Source organism: Mchenga conophoros, linkage group LG5 (genome assembly GCF_057382185.1).
Source record: "Mchenga conophoros isolate Kocher_MC1m ecotype Shallow Benthic linkage group LG5, M_conophoros_male_GT1.1, whole genome shotgun sequence".
Taxonomy (NCBI): domain Eukaryota; kingdom Metazoa; phylum Chordata; class Actinopteri; order Cichliformes; family Cichlidae; genus Mchenga; species Mchenga conophoros.
The window spans coordinates 29,407,617-29,422,364 of record NC_140530.1 but is presented as its reverse complement, the minus strand read 5'-3'; the positions used below and the strand labels follow the sequence as shown (position 1 = coordinate 29,422,364).

General features: G+C 39.4%; 1 protein-coding gene across 2 annotated transcripts; it reads right to left on the bottom strand.

Moving 5' to 3' along the window:
• Window positions 1-1,820: 1,820 nt before the first annotated feature.
• On the bottom strand, window positions 1,821-14,286 carry rbbp5 (retinoblastoma binding protein 5). 2 transcript variants are annotated; one of them, XM_085274753.1, is made up of 14 exons: window positions 14,118-14,286; window positions 11,230-11,255; window positions 10,879-11,051; window positions 10,476-10,616; window positions 10,145-10,307; window positions 9,583-9,692; window positions 9,261-9,380; window positions 8,931-9,084; window positions 8,729-8,800; window positions 8,419-8,536; window positions 6,776-6,845; window positions 5,989-6,224; window positions 5,622-5,885; window positions 1,821-2,191 (listed from the first exon to the last, which is right to left on the bottom strand). In XM_085274753.1, exons 1-14 carry the CDS (start codon window positions 14,134-14,136, stop codon window positions 2,139-2,141), a joined length of 1,719 nt encoding a protein of 572 aa, XP_085130879.1. In that variant the 5' UTR covers window positions 14,137-14,286; the 3' UTR covers window positions 1,821-2,138. The 2 variants fall into 2 exon arrangements, with proteins under 2 accessions (XP_085130879.1, XP_085130880.1); XM_085274754.1 differs by having other exon boundaries at window positions 5,808-5,885; window positions 14,118-14,285.
• Window positions 14,287-14,748: the final 462 nt, after the last annotated feature.

Sequence of the window (14,748 nt, the reverse complement as noted above, 5' to 3'; positions counted from 1 at the left end):
TGACAGTCAAAAAAAAGCAAATATGACACTCTACAGTCTTTGTCCAGTCATCCTGTACTCAACCCCCAACCAGTCGCAGCAGATGGCTCCTCCCTGAGACTGATTCTCCTGGAGGTTTTTTCCTGTTAAAAGGAAGTTTGTCATTCCCACTGTCACCAAAGCATTTGTTAAAAGATGGTCATCTGATTGTTGGGGCGTTCTCTTTTTTCTTTGTATTATTGTAGGATCTTTACTTTACAATATAAAGCACCTTGAGCCAACTGTTGTTGTCATTTGGCACTATATAAATAAAACTGAACTTGAAACAGACTGATTATGCTTTTTGTTATTTGCTGTCATACATACACACACACAGACAGATGCTGTTATTATTGTATATACTCAGATAAAACGTGCAGAAGTTTAAAATTATGAGGTCTGTGTAGGATGAAAGTGAGGATAAACCTGCGAATAAAAAGCTGAAACATCAAACTGTTTTTTCTGCTCTTGGCTCTGAAATTTTGTCCCTTATATGGAATGAAGGGCTGCACCCAGGCCCTAAGGAAAAATAGGAATTATTTTAAACTGTGAATCATGCAAGGATAGTTTAGTAGAGCCCAAGAATGAAAATATAGAAGTAATCCCTCAGAAGTAATTTACCTTTTCAGTGAATGAGCATCTGAATCCAGGAAGGAAGGAAGGAATTATAACCATCGCATGTTATGGTAAAATCAAACAAAGAAGTATACTCTTGGTACCAATATGAATTAATATTGTGCATCTGGAAAAAATATTTTAAAAAAATAAATCCAGATCCAGACAGGAAAGACACAAGATCTCTAATCACACCAGTTTTGATCGTCACGAGTGTGAATTTGCACACATATTTTTAAAAAAAAGTCTTTAGTTTGTTTTTTACATATTTTCAGATACAGGTGTCAGGTTTTTATTATGCTGCACAGAATTTTCATTTATGATATTTTCTAATCCCACGACTGACAAAAAGCAACACGGATAAAAGAAATTAAAGTATTTTTTCTTACCAAGTTCCACATAAATTTACTTTTTCTGCTCAGTTGAAAACATTTTATTTCGGTGATTCAATTCAACAGTTTATGTAACACAGCATCAACTGTTACAGGTGTTACCGTAAAGCCAGTTCAGGGTGTTTCACAGATGACTCACCACCTGAGAAATGTTTATTTTAGACTTTAAATGTAATTTTATTTGTACTGTTTTCATTCACTGCTGCCAATTTTAAATAAACCAGTTTCTTCGAACGAGAACAATAGTACTATTTCTTTTATATTGTTAAGAAACTCCTTCATAAGGCCGTGATCTACCAGTGGACACGTGACTGTCTTGGTAAAATCATCTCCTCTTTAAAATTTATTGAAGGAAATGTTTAAGGGGCTGAGGAGGACCTCCACTTTCAACTGCCGCACAATCCACAAAGTGCCAGATGCCTCCCGCTCATCCTACAGGTGGTGGGCCCACAGGATGAACCCACGTAGATTGAATGGCTTAAGACTACAGTGCTTACCTTCTAGGTAAGGTGTTTGGGCCATGTCCTACTGGGAGGACCCAGGAAACAATGGAGGGATCATGTCTTTTAGCTGGATCAGCTGAATCATCTTTGCTTAGACTGTTGCAACACAGATCCGGCTGTTCATCAAACATGTCGGCATGTTTTGTACATCTAAAATTTTTGTTATTGGCTGACAGATACTGAACAGACACCCATGAAAACCTTCATCTGCCTCAGCCTTCAATCCTCAGTAAGGAGCTATTCAAAACAAGCCAGAAGCTCAGAGTTGAAATTAAAGTCAAAGTTCAAATCATTATTTATAAATCAGAATGTTTTAATACGTATAAAAACGACAAGCAAGACAACGCACACACTATTAGGACACAGACGTTCTATACATGATGAAATCCTACGGAGGACGTGTGACCTCTACTGTGACAACTCGGCCGCTTCACGGGTCCGGTCAGAGAACCGGGCTGACGAGTTTTCCTGTGACGCTGGTCTCTGGTTGGGGGAGAAAACAGTCTGCACACCAAACAGGCTGCTCATTCACAGTCTGTACACCACTTCAGGATTTGTGTCTCTTTCTTTTGAGCCTGCTGATGTTCCTCCACAAACACACAGAGCTGGATCAGTCCATCCCTCCGATGTCGTGCTGTTTGTACGACGGTGTGACCAGACTCCCTGCAGAAGAAAAAAACTCGACGTCAGTTACGCGAAGGTTAATCACTGTCCCGTCATTTGTAATGTGTGTGTGTGTGTGTCTGAGTGAGTTGTTTCTGACCACCAGCCCAGATAAATGGGGGAGGGTTGAGTCAGGAAGGGAGGAAAACTTTAAAAAAAAAAATTGGATAAGAAGGATGCAAGACTGTGGCAACACCTGTTTAATTTTAGTTTAGTTTAGTTTTATTGTAATTTACTGGTTAATATTTAATAATCAAGTTAATTATTTTCAGATATTTCGGTCATCTAAAATTTTAAGTATTTTAAATATCCCACATCTACAAACCATATATTTGTTTAGATTTAGTATTAACCAGAAGCATGGATGTAAAACACACACAAAAAAGTTCTGGCTACGATTAAATTAATACAAATTCTCAAACAACTAGTAAATGCACACTGGCTGGTGGATTCACTCTTCCTCCTGTGAAAATATACGTAGTGTGGCCTGTAAGAGTGGAACTTCCTTGGATAAGTTCAGCACAATGTACAACATGTAATGACTGCTGAAACACTTCTAAAGAGAAATGTTTTCACACACAAATTAATTTGTCACAGGTCCAGGGCTACATTTTAACGCTTCCTGGAAGGGGTGCAAGGATTTTAATCATATGACATGTAACATCTGTTCAGGAAATGTTCTGTTTCAGTGGCTGTAAGAGTGAAAGCAAAAAGAAGGAAGCTAAATTAAAAAAAATCAAAAAGAAAATCTGTTGAATGTGATTAAAGTCACAAACCACTAAATGTGGGGAAAGAGACCAGCGTAAATCACAGGACCTCAGCCATCACCTGCTACTCATACAAAAAAAAAAAAAAAATGTATACCGTCATCTGGTATCTCTTTCACTCTCTCACGCACAGACATACTCACACCCTCAAGATCTGAGCAGCAACACTGCAGACAAACATTTATATCACATGAAAAGCCCAAGGAGCGAGGCGGGAGTGGGAGCAGGAGGGTCAAAGGCCAAGCAGGAAGTAGACTTGTCAGCTAGCCCACAGGGAAACAAGCTACACCCATCCCATCAACGGGCACGTCAACACCCATCTGCCAACCACAGCCCAACATCAACAAATTTAAATGATGGCAGATTAGTCTGAGCGAGGCTGCAGTTAGCAGAGGTTATACCTGTGAAAAGCCACAGTCGGGGAGGAATAACAAAGGTGGGGAAAAACTCAACAATCAGTCAACTTTTTCAAATATCTGTGGAAGACTGATCACAGCATTACGTTTCGGTCATTTTCCTGTATTTAGTTTGTGTGCCACTGTCGTTGTTTCCCATGAGAAAACTAATGTATTTATCATTTAATGCTCGCTTGTCGTGCAGCCACTTCAATGTGCTGTTTGATAAGTTCCCGACAGCAGTGTTCCAGTTTAAGTTCAGTTGTTATAACTGCTGATTAAAGCTCTGCTCTCTGACCTGAAATGCAGTGAAATTACAATGACAGCCTGACGAAATTCTGGGAGCAGATTTCCACTTTGTTCATTTATTGAAAAACAACAAAACGCTGAACTCTAAGATCCCATTTTAGGCCAAAGAGAAGCTAGAGGAAATGTCAGCAGTGGTTCTATCACTGTGATGACGTCAATTCAAGGTTGGCATTCATACTTGGCCAGCCAGGTGTGTCATTTCTAAGATACTGTCATTGTAGCTGTTCCCACACTATTCAGTCCACAAACACACAAGCCCACACTTGTTACAAATAACAGGTTCAGGCTCTGCACAAAGGAATAATCCAGGGACTTCTTTGTTCACCAGACCTGTTCAATTAGTTAAAAACAAACTGTGTTTGTTTGAATTTGTTCACTTAGCCCTGGACTAGACACAGTGTGCATCTCCAACGCAGTTTTAAACTATCCATCAAACAGCATCCATCATCTTTTATTTTGAAAAGCCACCTGCTCTGCCTGACTTCCTGCCCTCCTAACCTGCCCTGTGCATCTTGATGAAGCTGAACAGACCTTACAACTGTTTCAAGCAATGAGAAGCACTGAGCCATTTCCAGGAAATATTTTTGTACAATCATTATCTTCAGTGGGTGCGATCAGCTCCGACAGCTGGAAAGCAAGACAGCTGTGCCCAGAGTGACCCCGCAGTTAGGCTGATGTGAAAGCTGAGCAGCTAAACAATGCAATAAAACTGTGATGTTAAAAATACTTCTCTGTGTTGATGAATTTACTTGATATGTATTACAAAAGCCAAAGATGTCAGGATCAAGCAAACATAATGTTGACTATGCCTGCAGTGGAGGGGTCCCTAAAAAATCCTTAAGAGAAAACAAGCAGATGAGTGCACCTAACAATATGTTTTAAAGTTGACCATGTGATCTATCAAACACAGCAACGCTTCACAAACTGAAGGGAAATGTCTTGCACACCGCGGGTAATGTGTTATAGCTTAAATAATTATAACATCATAGAAAAAAATACCTTGCCAAATACAGATGATGCATTAAGGCAGTGGTTCTCAAACTACTTCAAGCACTGGAAAAATTCAGGCCCCACTGCCCTCAAATTTTGTAAATCAGAACTAGAGGTCAACCTAATAGCGTCCACAAAGTCTTATTTATCTTTCATTAATAAAAGGCAATAATATAAGATGAAAGAATTAAAATTAAATTCACTTCATTCTCACTTATTTTATTTTCATCAATCTTCCTTGCATCACCTACAGTGGCTCTCTGCCCCATAGTTTCACTGCTTTAAGGACACATACACCCATTACAAAAAGGCCATGTTCCCAACACATGGATCCAATTTAACTTGTGCAGTACCGCCACCTGCTGGACAGGTTTGGAGACGTTTGTTATGTAGTTCCCAAAAATGATGTGCCGAAGCATCCATTAGTTTATTGTGTCTGCGGACAAATTTGCTCTTCACGGGTCTTTAGATTGTGGTCAACAATAGACAACTGGAGAGATCATCCTAATTCTTAGAAATCTGTTTGTTTGGGTTTTTTTTTTTTAATTTAAGGTGTGAATTTTATTAGGATCTCAGGATAAAGTTAGGAAATTTTTCAATCTGACAGTTCTTCTCCTGTAGACGAAGTCTGTCAGTGTTTATGACAGATGGGTGTGTATGGAGTAATCACAGTATGCTGATGTCATCTTTTCAGCCTGAATTGGATCTCATGTTAAAAAGACTGTTAGGTATGAGCACATGTTCTAACCTCCAGACTGTGGCTTTATAACAGGTGGGTCTCTGTTAGTGAGCTGTGTGGTTGGGGTTGGAGGGGTGGAAGCAGTACAGGGGTAGGGGTGGGGGTGCTTTGAAGACAGGCCAGGCTGGTAGGGCATCAGTCAGACTAGCAGGGCTAACAGCTCCCAGACTCAGAGGCGGCAGCAGCAGCAGCAGCATCATCATCATCATCATGGGTGGTAGCATGCTTACCTGTGGCCTGGCCCCCCTCTGCTCTGCCCTTCAGCCCTCCTCCTCCTCCTCCTATTCCTCCTCCTCCTATTCCTCCTCCTCCTATTCCTCCCAGGCCAGAGCTGCCCAGGGCATCGGGCACCACAGGAAAGGAGGGCCGATCACCCTTGTAGGGCTTCGGCCTGAAGGGGAAGTCTTTGTCTTTACCTTTGGAGCCTTTGGGCCGGCCTGCTGTCTTCTTCTTTGACTTGCCGTCCCCTTTTACACCCAGTAAGGGGTGTACCTCTGAGGAGAGCGAAGACAAAAGGCCATTTTATAACTTCTTGAAAAGAAGTGAAATTTTCTTTTTGTAACTTTAACCACCAACAATTTATCTCCTCTCTCTCACCATCACTGGGCACCCCCTGCAGTTCAATGGTGGTGGTCCGAGCTTTTTTCTTGGCTGGACCGCCTTCAGATGAAGGCTGGCGCTGCTTCTTATCACCACCAGTCAATGTGTCCTCTGGAGCTCCAGATTGAACTGAAGCGTCTGGCGGGGGACCGAACGGGTTTTCCTCTGGATCTTCAACCTCGGGGGCGATGGGCAGGTACAGCAGGGCCTTGTGGTCCTCCAGCTCCTCATCACTAAATAACACAAACACAGATAAGACTTTTCACTTTTTTTAAACTTACATTTATAACAATAATCATCTTCCTGGTGTGTTAGAGACCTGCAGGATCTTTTAAGGCATTCCAGATGGCTAAAATAGAGTTTTGAGAGGTTCCAGTCGTCCTGATTTATAAGCTAAAGGATTGATGATTAAACCAGTTTTAATGTTACATTTAAAACATGGAGGTGAGTTAAAACATAACCCTTAAGACTAAATGTTTTGGATGAGTTAAAGGATGAGATAAGGGTCGCCTGGAAGATTTGACGAAACCACAAAGATTTTCATTTCCACTCACATTCAGATCAATTTCATTAATACAACGCTAATTTCAAACAACGGTTGTTCCAAGGTACTTTACATTGTAAGGTAAGATCCTTCAAAATTATAAAGAGGAGCAAGTCGTTCATGACAGTTGGAAGGAAGGCCTCCTTTTTACCAGTTATTAATAGGTATTTACAATTTGATTGGGCAATTTTGGATTTTGTAAATATGATATCTCTTTCTACTCTTTGTTAGCGCTCTCACCTGCTACAAAAAGCAGCTATGGGATCAACAGTGGTCACATCCACCTCTTCATCTTCTGCAGCGTCTGCACCTGTAATGTGGACACAAGTTCATCTCTGCATTATGATGCAATGTTTAATTGTATGGATCTCATGCGGAAAAGCTGCCATCACTGTTGTGGCTATAGAGCATCTGAAAAAAAAAATTTTTGGAGTAAGACTGTAAATTAATCTAGCCGTATAGAAAGCAAAATGTTTTTTTAGACAATTTTAATCTAGTTTATTTGCAGCCTTTTCACCAAAAATCTGTCATCTGCTTACTTTTTTCACAGCTCCAAGTACTGCCTCTGTTTTCTTTGTGCATTAAAATCAACAGCACACTGGAATATACTGTATATACACCCCAATAGCCTGATATTTGAGTAGACTTGACTCACTTTTCCACTGCATATTAAAGACGCACCCTCTAATCTGTATTCAGCAAGAAGTAGGAACAAATATAAACTACTCTTCTGCTGTTCCATATTAAATTACATGCAAATAAACACTTCTTGTACTTCAAAAAAGCCACTGCGGGATCAGCGAAGATGTTACAAAAAGAGCTTTAAAACAGAAGTCATTTAATAATTAAGAATAGGGTTGGGCCATATCATACCGTTCATGATAATACCGGTATAATGTTAGCCAATGATATGAAAATGAAATATCGCGATAGAATATGGGTAAAACACGCATGCGCAGTGCCTTTGTTTTCATACACACATGCCGGAAAAAGCATGATAGCAACGGAAAATGAGAAGGGCAAAAGCGGATCGTTGAACGAAACAGATGAACCAGAATTGGTTTGTAAAAATGGTGCAACTTCAGTGGTGTGGAACTGGTTTGGTTTTTGTCTGGCGCTCAAAAATCTGTCAAAAAGTGTTTCAGTACGACTTTTGTAAGCTACGAAGCCGCAGCGCTTGATGGATTGCATTGCGGCTACTGTAGTCAGGAGCCTCGCGGAGTGATACGTACTGTGCTTCAACATAATATTACCGTATTGTGTGTGTATAAGGACTCCAAAATGGCACTTGTTAAGAGACATGCGTATGAAGCGGATTTTAAACTCAAGTCATGCAGTAGAACATGGGAATAGAGCAGCTGTGAGAGAATTCAGCATTAATGAATCAACGGTAGCAAAAAGAATGAGTTAAGTAAAGTTAGACTTATCTGACTCTTTTTTACAGCAGTTTCATGTTGCAAAACACCTCTTTTTAAGTTTTGTGGATATTATACGTGGTTATGTTCAGGATGTGTCGGCCCATTTCCACTGGAAATGTCTTTTGGTTAAACTGTCAACAAGGAATTTGCATTTCCACTGTTAAATTTTTATATAGTTTGAATGCACATAAAAAAAACAGCTGCTTGTTTAAGTGAAAATAAATTGATGGGTTTTTTTTGCAATAATAAAGTTCTGGAGTTGTAAAGTGTTTTGTCTTGAATCAATTATATCGTCAGTTATATCGTTATCACAAATTTTCAAATATATATTGTGATAAATATTTTTGGTCATATTGCCCTGCCCTAATTAAGAATTAAATAAACAAAACTAAAGGAAGTCATAACTACACAAATTAATAATTGCACAGTATGTGAGGCCATATGTAAGCTGCACCTGTTACTTACCTGTCTGCTCGGGTTCACTCTTGTCTTCGTCCTCAATGTCGAATTCCGACTCTCGCTCCTCGTACTCCACGTTCTCATCCAGCTCTTTAAAGTCTGGAGCAAAAGCACTCCAGTTTTCCTGCAGGCAAGCAAAACATTCACACAATAATGGCACCAAGTTAAGTCATTAAAGCTTAAATTACCACAGCTTAAATATCTGCCGTGGATCTGAATATTTAAAGCTAGGTATAACAAACATAAGAGGAAAAACACTTGAGATTAACGCTGTTCATTCATGCTCATTCAGCTTTCATGCTCATTGTCCACTTACGACTTGGTTCTGAGCCCAGATGGACACCACTCCACTAGAGATGGAGGCAATGATGGGACGGACCGGATGCCACTGAAAGAGGTCAAAGGTAAGATTTGTTTTAAAAAGGTCATTTTAAAATATGCGATGTCTCAATGTAACTGAAAATAGACCAACATAACTGAGTGTTTTAACCTTCATGCACAGTGTTGAGAGCACTTACAGCGACATCCAGGAGCAGCTCTCCTCTGGTTCCATGCAGGATCTTCACCAGGTTCCCGATGCTTTTCTCCCAGATGTAGAGGGCATGCTGCCTTGCTGAACCAGCCACAATGTACTCACCATCCCCTGAGAAACAGCATCGCTTCCATGGAGTCCTGAACAAATTACCGACAGTATTTGAAAGACCTTTTAATTCCACACAAACATTTGGCATACCAAAAGAATGCATGTCAGATCAACCACTGCAGTTTCCTCTGCAAAACTATTCCGGCTCATTCACTCCTTAAACAGGCATGACTTTTATTCCAAAAATGTATCTCCATAGATGTACCTGTTTACCAAGTCCTGAAGTTTCTGCATAGGTTCAGGCTCACCGTCCCGGCCACAGGTCAGGATCTCTCTGCCGTCATACACCCTGATGATCCGGTCTGCTGTGTTTATTAGGAAGCAACTGCATAACAAACAGGACACATGTACAAAGAGAGAGAGAAAAGCTCAGCATTAACAAGAAGGATAAAGCCCACAGAATGCAGAATATAAGTGAATAAGACTGAAAACCAAAAATTAACTGGAACAAATTGTCTTGATTGTGATCTCTGGACTGTGTTCATCACTCCAGGTTACATACAGAAAGCCCTCCTGCTACCACTCACCTGCCCTTTCGTGCAAATTCGATGGACTTGATGGCTGTGGTGTTGCTGGTGCCTGTTGTGACTCTGAATGAAGCCACCAATTCCTGAGTGTTTGTGTTCAACACCAGGATCTGTAACAGCAGATAGAGGGAGAAGAAAATCATCAGAAACATGGGATGACAAGTGCTTTGAGTATGAAATATAAATGGTGAAAATGTGCAAATAGCTCAGTATTCACTCATTATTTTATCAGTTCAGATGTGATTTCGCCCATCATATACACCGCAACAGTGTAAGTGTTATATCAGAATTTAATAGAGCTGTTTTCATACATGAACTCCAGAAAATGATGTGACAATGAGGTTAGGAGACGCAAACAATGGCATCACTCAATCTGGCGGAGATCAATGAAGTACTATAAATAAAGCTTTAGGAGGAGGTTTGAGACTTTAATGCCCCATCAGAATGTTAGAGCTGAGTAATGCCAACAAACAAAACAAAAACAAACAGACGTTCAGCAGTGCGTGTGGAAAGCACTGATGTGAATGAAACATACAGTGACTAAAGTGACATTGAAGCTTACCTTTCCTTTGGCATTGCCAGTGTAGATGTATTCACCTCGCCTGTCGAAGGCTGCCACCACGTTGAGGTCTGAGTCATCATCCACAGGCAGGACAACGTGTTTGGAATCTGACAGCGTCAGCAGGACTGGCGCTGACTTCATGGGACACACCAGCACCTTGTCCCTAAAACATACATCACTTCTTCTTAGCATAGAATCATTACCCTGAAGACTGATTACACTGGACAAAGCCCATAATCAGCATCACTGCTCTTTAAATCTGACCCACAGCCAAACCTCAAACTACACAACTCTGGTAATGTGTACAGAATGACATGATCAGGTCACTCACATGTCTCTGGGGTGGTACTGAAGCTTCAGGATTGGTGAGGGGAAGCGGAACCTCTGGTCACAGTCCCCCGTGAGGACATCCCACTGGGAGACGATATTGTCTGTAGAGGCACTCACCAGCTTGTGGCCGTCTCTACTCCAGCTGCACATATGTAAACAAACCATGAGGAATTCTTTAACAGTGACTAAAACGGTCACTTCAAACAGCAGAAATTATAACTCTTAACCTCACTTAAAGCCCGCTTTTCACCTTTTTGCTTGCCTTTCCAGAAATAAAGATATTACCCCCATCAGAAAGCCACAAATTCATAAAAATTCATCAGAATGCAGGAAATGTTGAGTTTAAAACTGAAAGTGGTTCCCTCACTTGTATCCACTCAAACGAACAAACAACATGTTCTCACCATAAAGAGCAGACTGGGTGGATGTGTGCGCTGATGATTTTGGCTATCCCTCGTGTGAGGAAGTCCCAGATGACGATGCGACCGTCGTTGCAGCCCACAGCCAGCAGGGTTCCCCAGCGGTTGAAGGTGCACGTGAGGGCCATGCTGATACAGTCCAGAGTGCCATCTGCCTCCTGTCATCAAAACAGACATTAACAAACAATAGCAAAAAAAATCTTAAGTCTATACATAAGGCTTTAAATCTGACTGCACTCAAAATTAGAAGATTCAATTACACTCATATAGCTGTTTCAATGATTTTCAGAGCAAAAAACAAAATTGGCTTGTGTGTATTAAAAACTGGTGGCTTACCTCTGGATAGTTCTGCCCAAACGATTCTGAGAGAAGAACAGAAAGAGAGATTAATAACAATGACGTGGCAGCTGGAGCAGAAACTTTTACTAGTCATTATTTAATTCTCATAGAGTCACAGTCAGTCAAATAAAGTAACATTAAATATTAAATACATTATATTAAATACATATTAAATTGATTTATATATATTGAATTAAATACAGTTACAAAAAAAACTAAGAAAGACTTGCACACCACATGGCTACCAGTAAGGCCCGAGGAAGGTCCTATAGATCCAAATTTCTTCGTATAAATGTTTTAAGGATTAAATTATTATTGGAGTCAAATGATTTGCACACCCTGCTTCCTTTTCTTTTTTTGCAAATCAGAGAAAAACCCCTTCATTTCACTGCTTAGTTTTTAAACAGGAACTAGAATAGAGATCCTGCTAATTATCCTAAGCAGCCCTTGAACACATTACACACTTTCTGTGAAGCTTATAGCAGACAAAGCCAATAATGAGAGTGGTTATTCTATTATTTATTATTTTTTAATATATCAATTTCGCTTTTCTCTCTCTCTCTCACCAAACCACACCTAACCCCAAAACTTTATTATGTAGACTTCATTACAACTGCCTAGGACAAGAAAGACGTGTACTATGTACTAAAACATAGTACAGTTACAAGTTCATACTATTCTTATTTCATACTATGCTAGTAATGTATCGATACAGGGACAGCAGAAATCGATATTTTGTTACAAAAAAAGTTTTTGTGGACTGGAACTCTGACTTCAGAGCATGTTGATCCTTTTTCTGAGCAAGAATCCTGACATTCCTTCACTGTTCAAATGTGTTTAACTTTTTTTATTGCAGCAATAAACATGACAGTTTGCTTATTTTAATTTAAGACATGTTTTATTTTAATTAAGTTTAAAACTTTTTTTATTTAATGTAAAATTATATTTTGTTTTAATTTACTTTCAAATTTTTCAGTTGCTGAAGGGGCTGCATAGTTTTCACAAATTGCATAGTTCAGAATAGCTATAATTGTACCAGATGGTTGCATTCAGTTAAGTTGGACTAGACTGTAACACAAACCGTTCAGTTTGTCAACAATAAAACTGACTGAAATGAGAGAAAGACTGAGTGTGAGACTTTGATATTAGATTAAATGAATATTGATAAAGTTTACCTTTATGTACAGAATCTGAGTATCGCAAAATATTTTAAAAAATTGCAATAATATCGTATCGTGCGTTAAATATTGTGATAATATCGTATCGTGGGATGTATGGTGATTCCCACCTCTAGTGCTCTTCTATCCAGGTGTGCTTCTACCGTATTGGAGGGGTTCTTGGAATTATGCTGAAAATGAAGTCATTGCTAATCCAATGGTACGCCGATAATATTGCACGGTTAACCAAAATCTGATGGTACTTGTTTGCGTTCATAATTCCATGATTTGACATGCTCCATAACACCTCTAGCTGCAATTCAGGCCTAAACCATGATGGAGCTTCCACCATATTTTACAGATAGCTGTAGACATTTACCATTGTAGCTCCCTTATTTTTCCTCCACCATATATATTTATGATGATTTGAATATAATGTATATTTAGATTCATCACTCCATAAGGCCCATTGTCACCAACTTTCAGTCCAGTTCTTAGCACACAGCAGCCTTTTCTCCCTGCTTAAGAATGGTTTCTTGGCAGCCACCTATGCACTAAGACCATTTCTGATAAGACTTCAGTCGACAGAAAACTGATCAACTGAAGTACCAGGTGCATCTCTGAGGTCCTATGTCAGGTCTTGGTGGATTTTTCCCTATTGCTTATGGACATAACTTTCAGATGCTGTTAATCTATCGTAGATGAGGGTTCATTTTTTTAAGGCCCTCTACTTGTCCAGATTCCTGAATTTTTTTTATTGACACACTGTACACCATGCCAAAATATGGGTTATAAAAATCCATTATTGCAAATGTACCTTGTTGGTGCAAAAAACAAACAGACAAACATAAATGTATGGTATTTTTAGTAACTTGTGCTAACATTTGTATTTTCTGTAAATTCAACTAAAGAAATGGGAACAATAAATGTATTTTTGCAAAAGCCTGAAAGTAAAGTGAGTTAGAACTGAAATGAAAATGAGTGGACAAGCAACCAGTATCCAGAGAAAAACTTCATACAGCTTGGAGAAGTGTTGCTCAGGACCACTTTAAAAACACAACAAGGTCTTATTCATTGGAAGCAAATTATAAAGGACTGACGGCTGCATCGATACTTTTACACCGTACTGTAAATCGAAAACAGTTAAAATTGAATGAATGGCAGCTTAAACCTGTTTTTATATTTGTAAAATATCCTTATAGTCAAGTTAATGTAATTTCTTGGTGAATATGTTTTCCCCCCAAAATGTTGACAGTACTCGTTGTCACTGAGACAAGCTGTGCATCAGTTTTTGTTTTGTTTTGTTTTTTAACGGAAAAAAGCCAGCAAGTAAAAGTCCGATGTCGACTTAATATGCGAGGAAACTGCAAGAAAAAACACCAAAAAAAACAAATCGAAACAACTGTAGTCTAAAATAAAAAAAAGGAAGACCTATTTAATTCAAACACACTATGTGAAGCTAGCATTAGCCACCTACTACGTCTACTGCTTCCAGCTTTTTACGTCTACATATTTATGATCTCATATATTAAGCACTATTGTAATATGCTTTTTAGGAGACCTTAACAGCGTGTTTCTAATTAGTTGTGAGATTTTAACAAGCACTCGTATCGACTGCTGTTAACATGCTAGGCTAACTTACAATGCTAACCATAATAGGTACAAAGCAACAGCGCCGTACGAACAGTAACGTGTACAGAAAATAGATATTCATCCTTAATTCATTACCGAGCAGTTCCAGATTCATTGCTGGACGCCTGAAGGTCCAAAGTCCCTAAACACCCCGATTCCTCTGACAGTTTTTTTCTGACTTTTGCTCGTATTTACTTCTGCTGCGACTGCCGGGGAGACTGGCGCCGAGCCTCTAGCTAGGACCCCAAACAATGCCATCTGAGATGTGCCTGAGCAAAATACAACCGTCCGTTTTTCCACTTCCTATATTCCTTCCTATATATCCACTTCCGGCCCGGTAAGAAGAGTTGCCCCAAATTCCTCCACAACAACTTGAATTTGTTGTCGCTAAAAGTTGTTCTACAGCTGTTGTATTGGTTTTTCACAGAACTGCATAGTTCCCTGTCAAACCTTTATTTTTCACACGACTGTATATATGTGTATATGTCACATAAGTGCCAGGTAAAATAATCATCCATGGAGGTGTGACTGGCAGAAAAACTGCTGGGCTGAGTTTTAATGCTTTGATATTCAGTTCTCCTGTTTTACTCCTGCCAATGAACCCCAAACTACTTTTTCTTCTCCTTTCTTAGTTATCAGTTAAAATTTAATTTTTGTTTCTTATTCTTCTTAATTTTCCGGGGGTTGATATCCTCAATTTAGGCATATTTTTTACTGCTTACTTGGT

Coding starts and splice junctions, on each gene's coding strand:
- rbbp5 (XM_085274753.1), bottom strand. Junction 9,381..9,582: donor GAATTTGCACGAAAGGGCAG/GTGAGTGGTAGC, acceptor TTTGTTATGCAG/TTGCTTCCTAATAAACACAG. Junction 8,537..8,728: donor TCTGGGCTCAGAACCAAGTC/GTAAGTGGACAA, acceptor GCTTGCCTGCAG/GAAAACTGGAGTGCTTTTGC.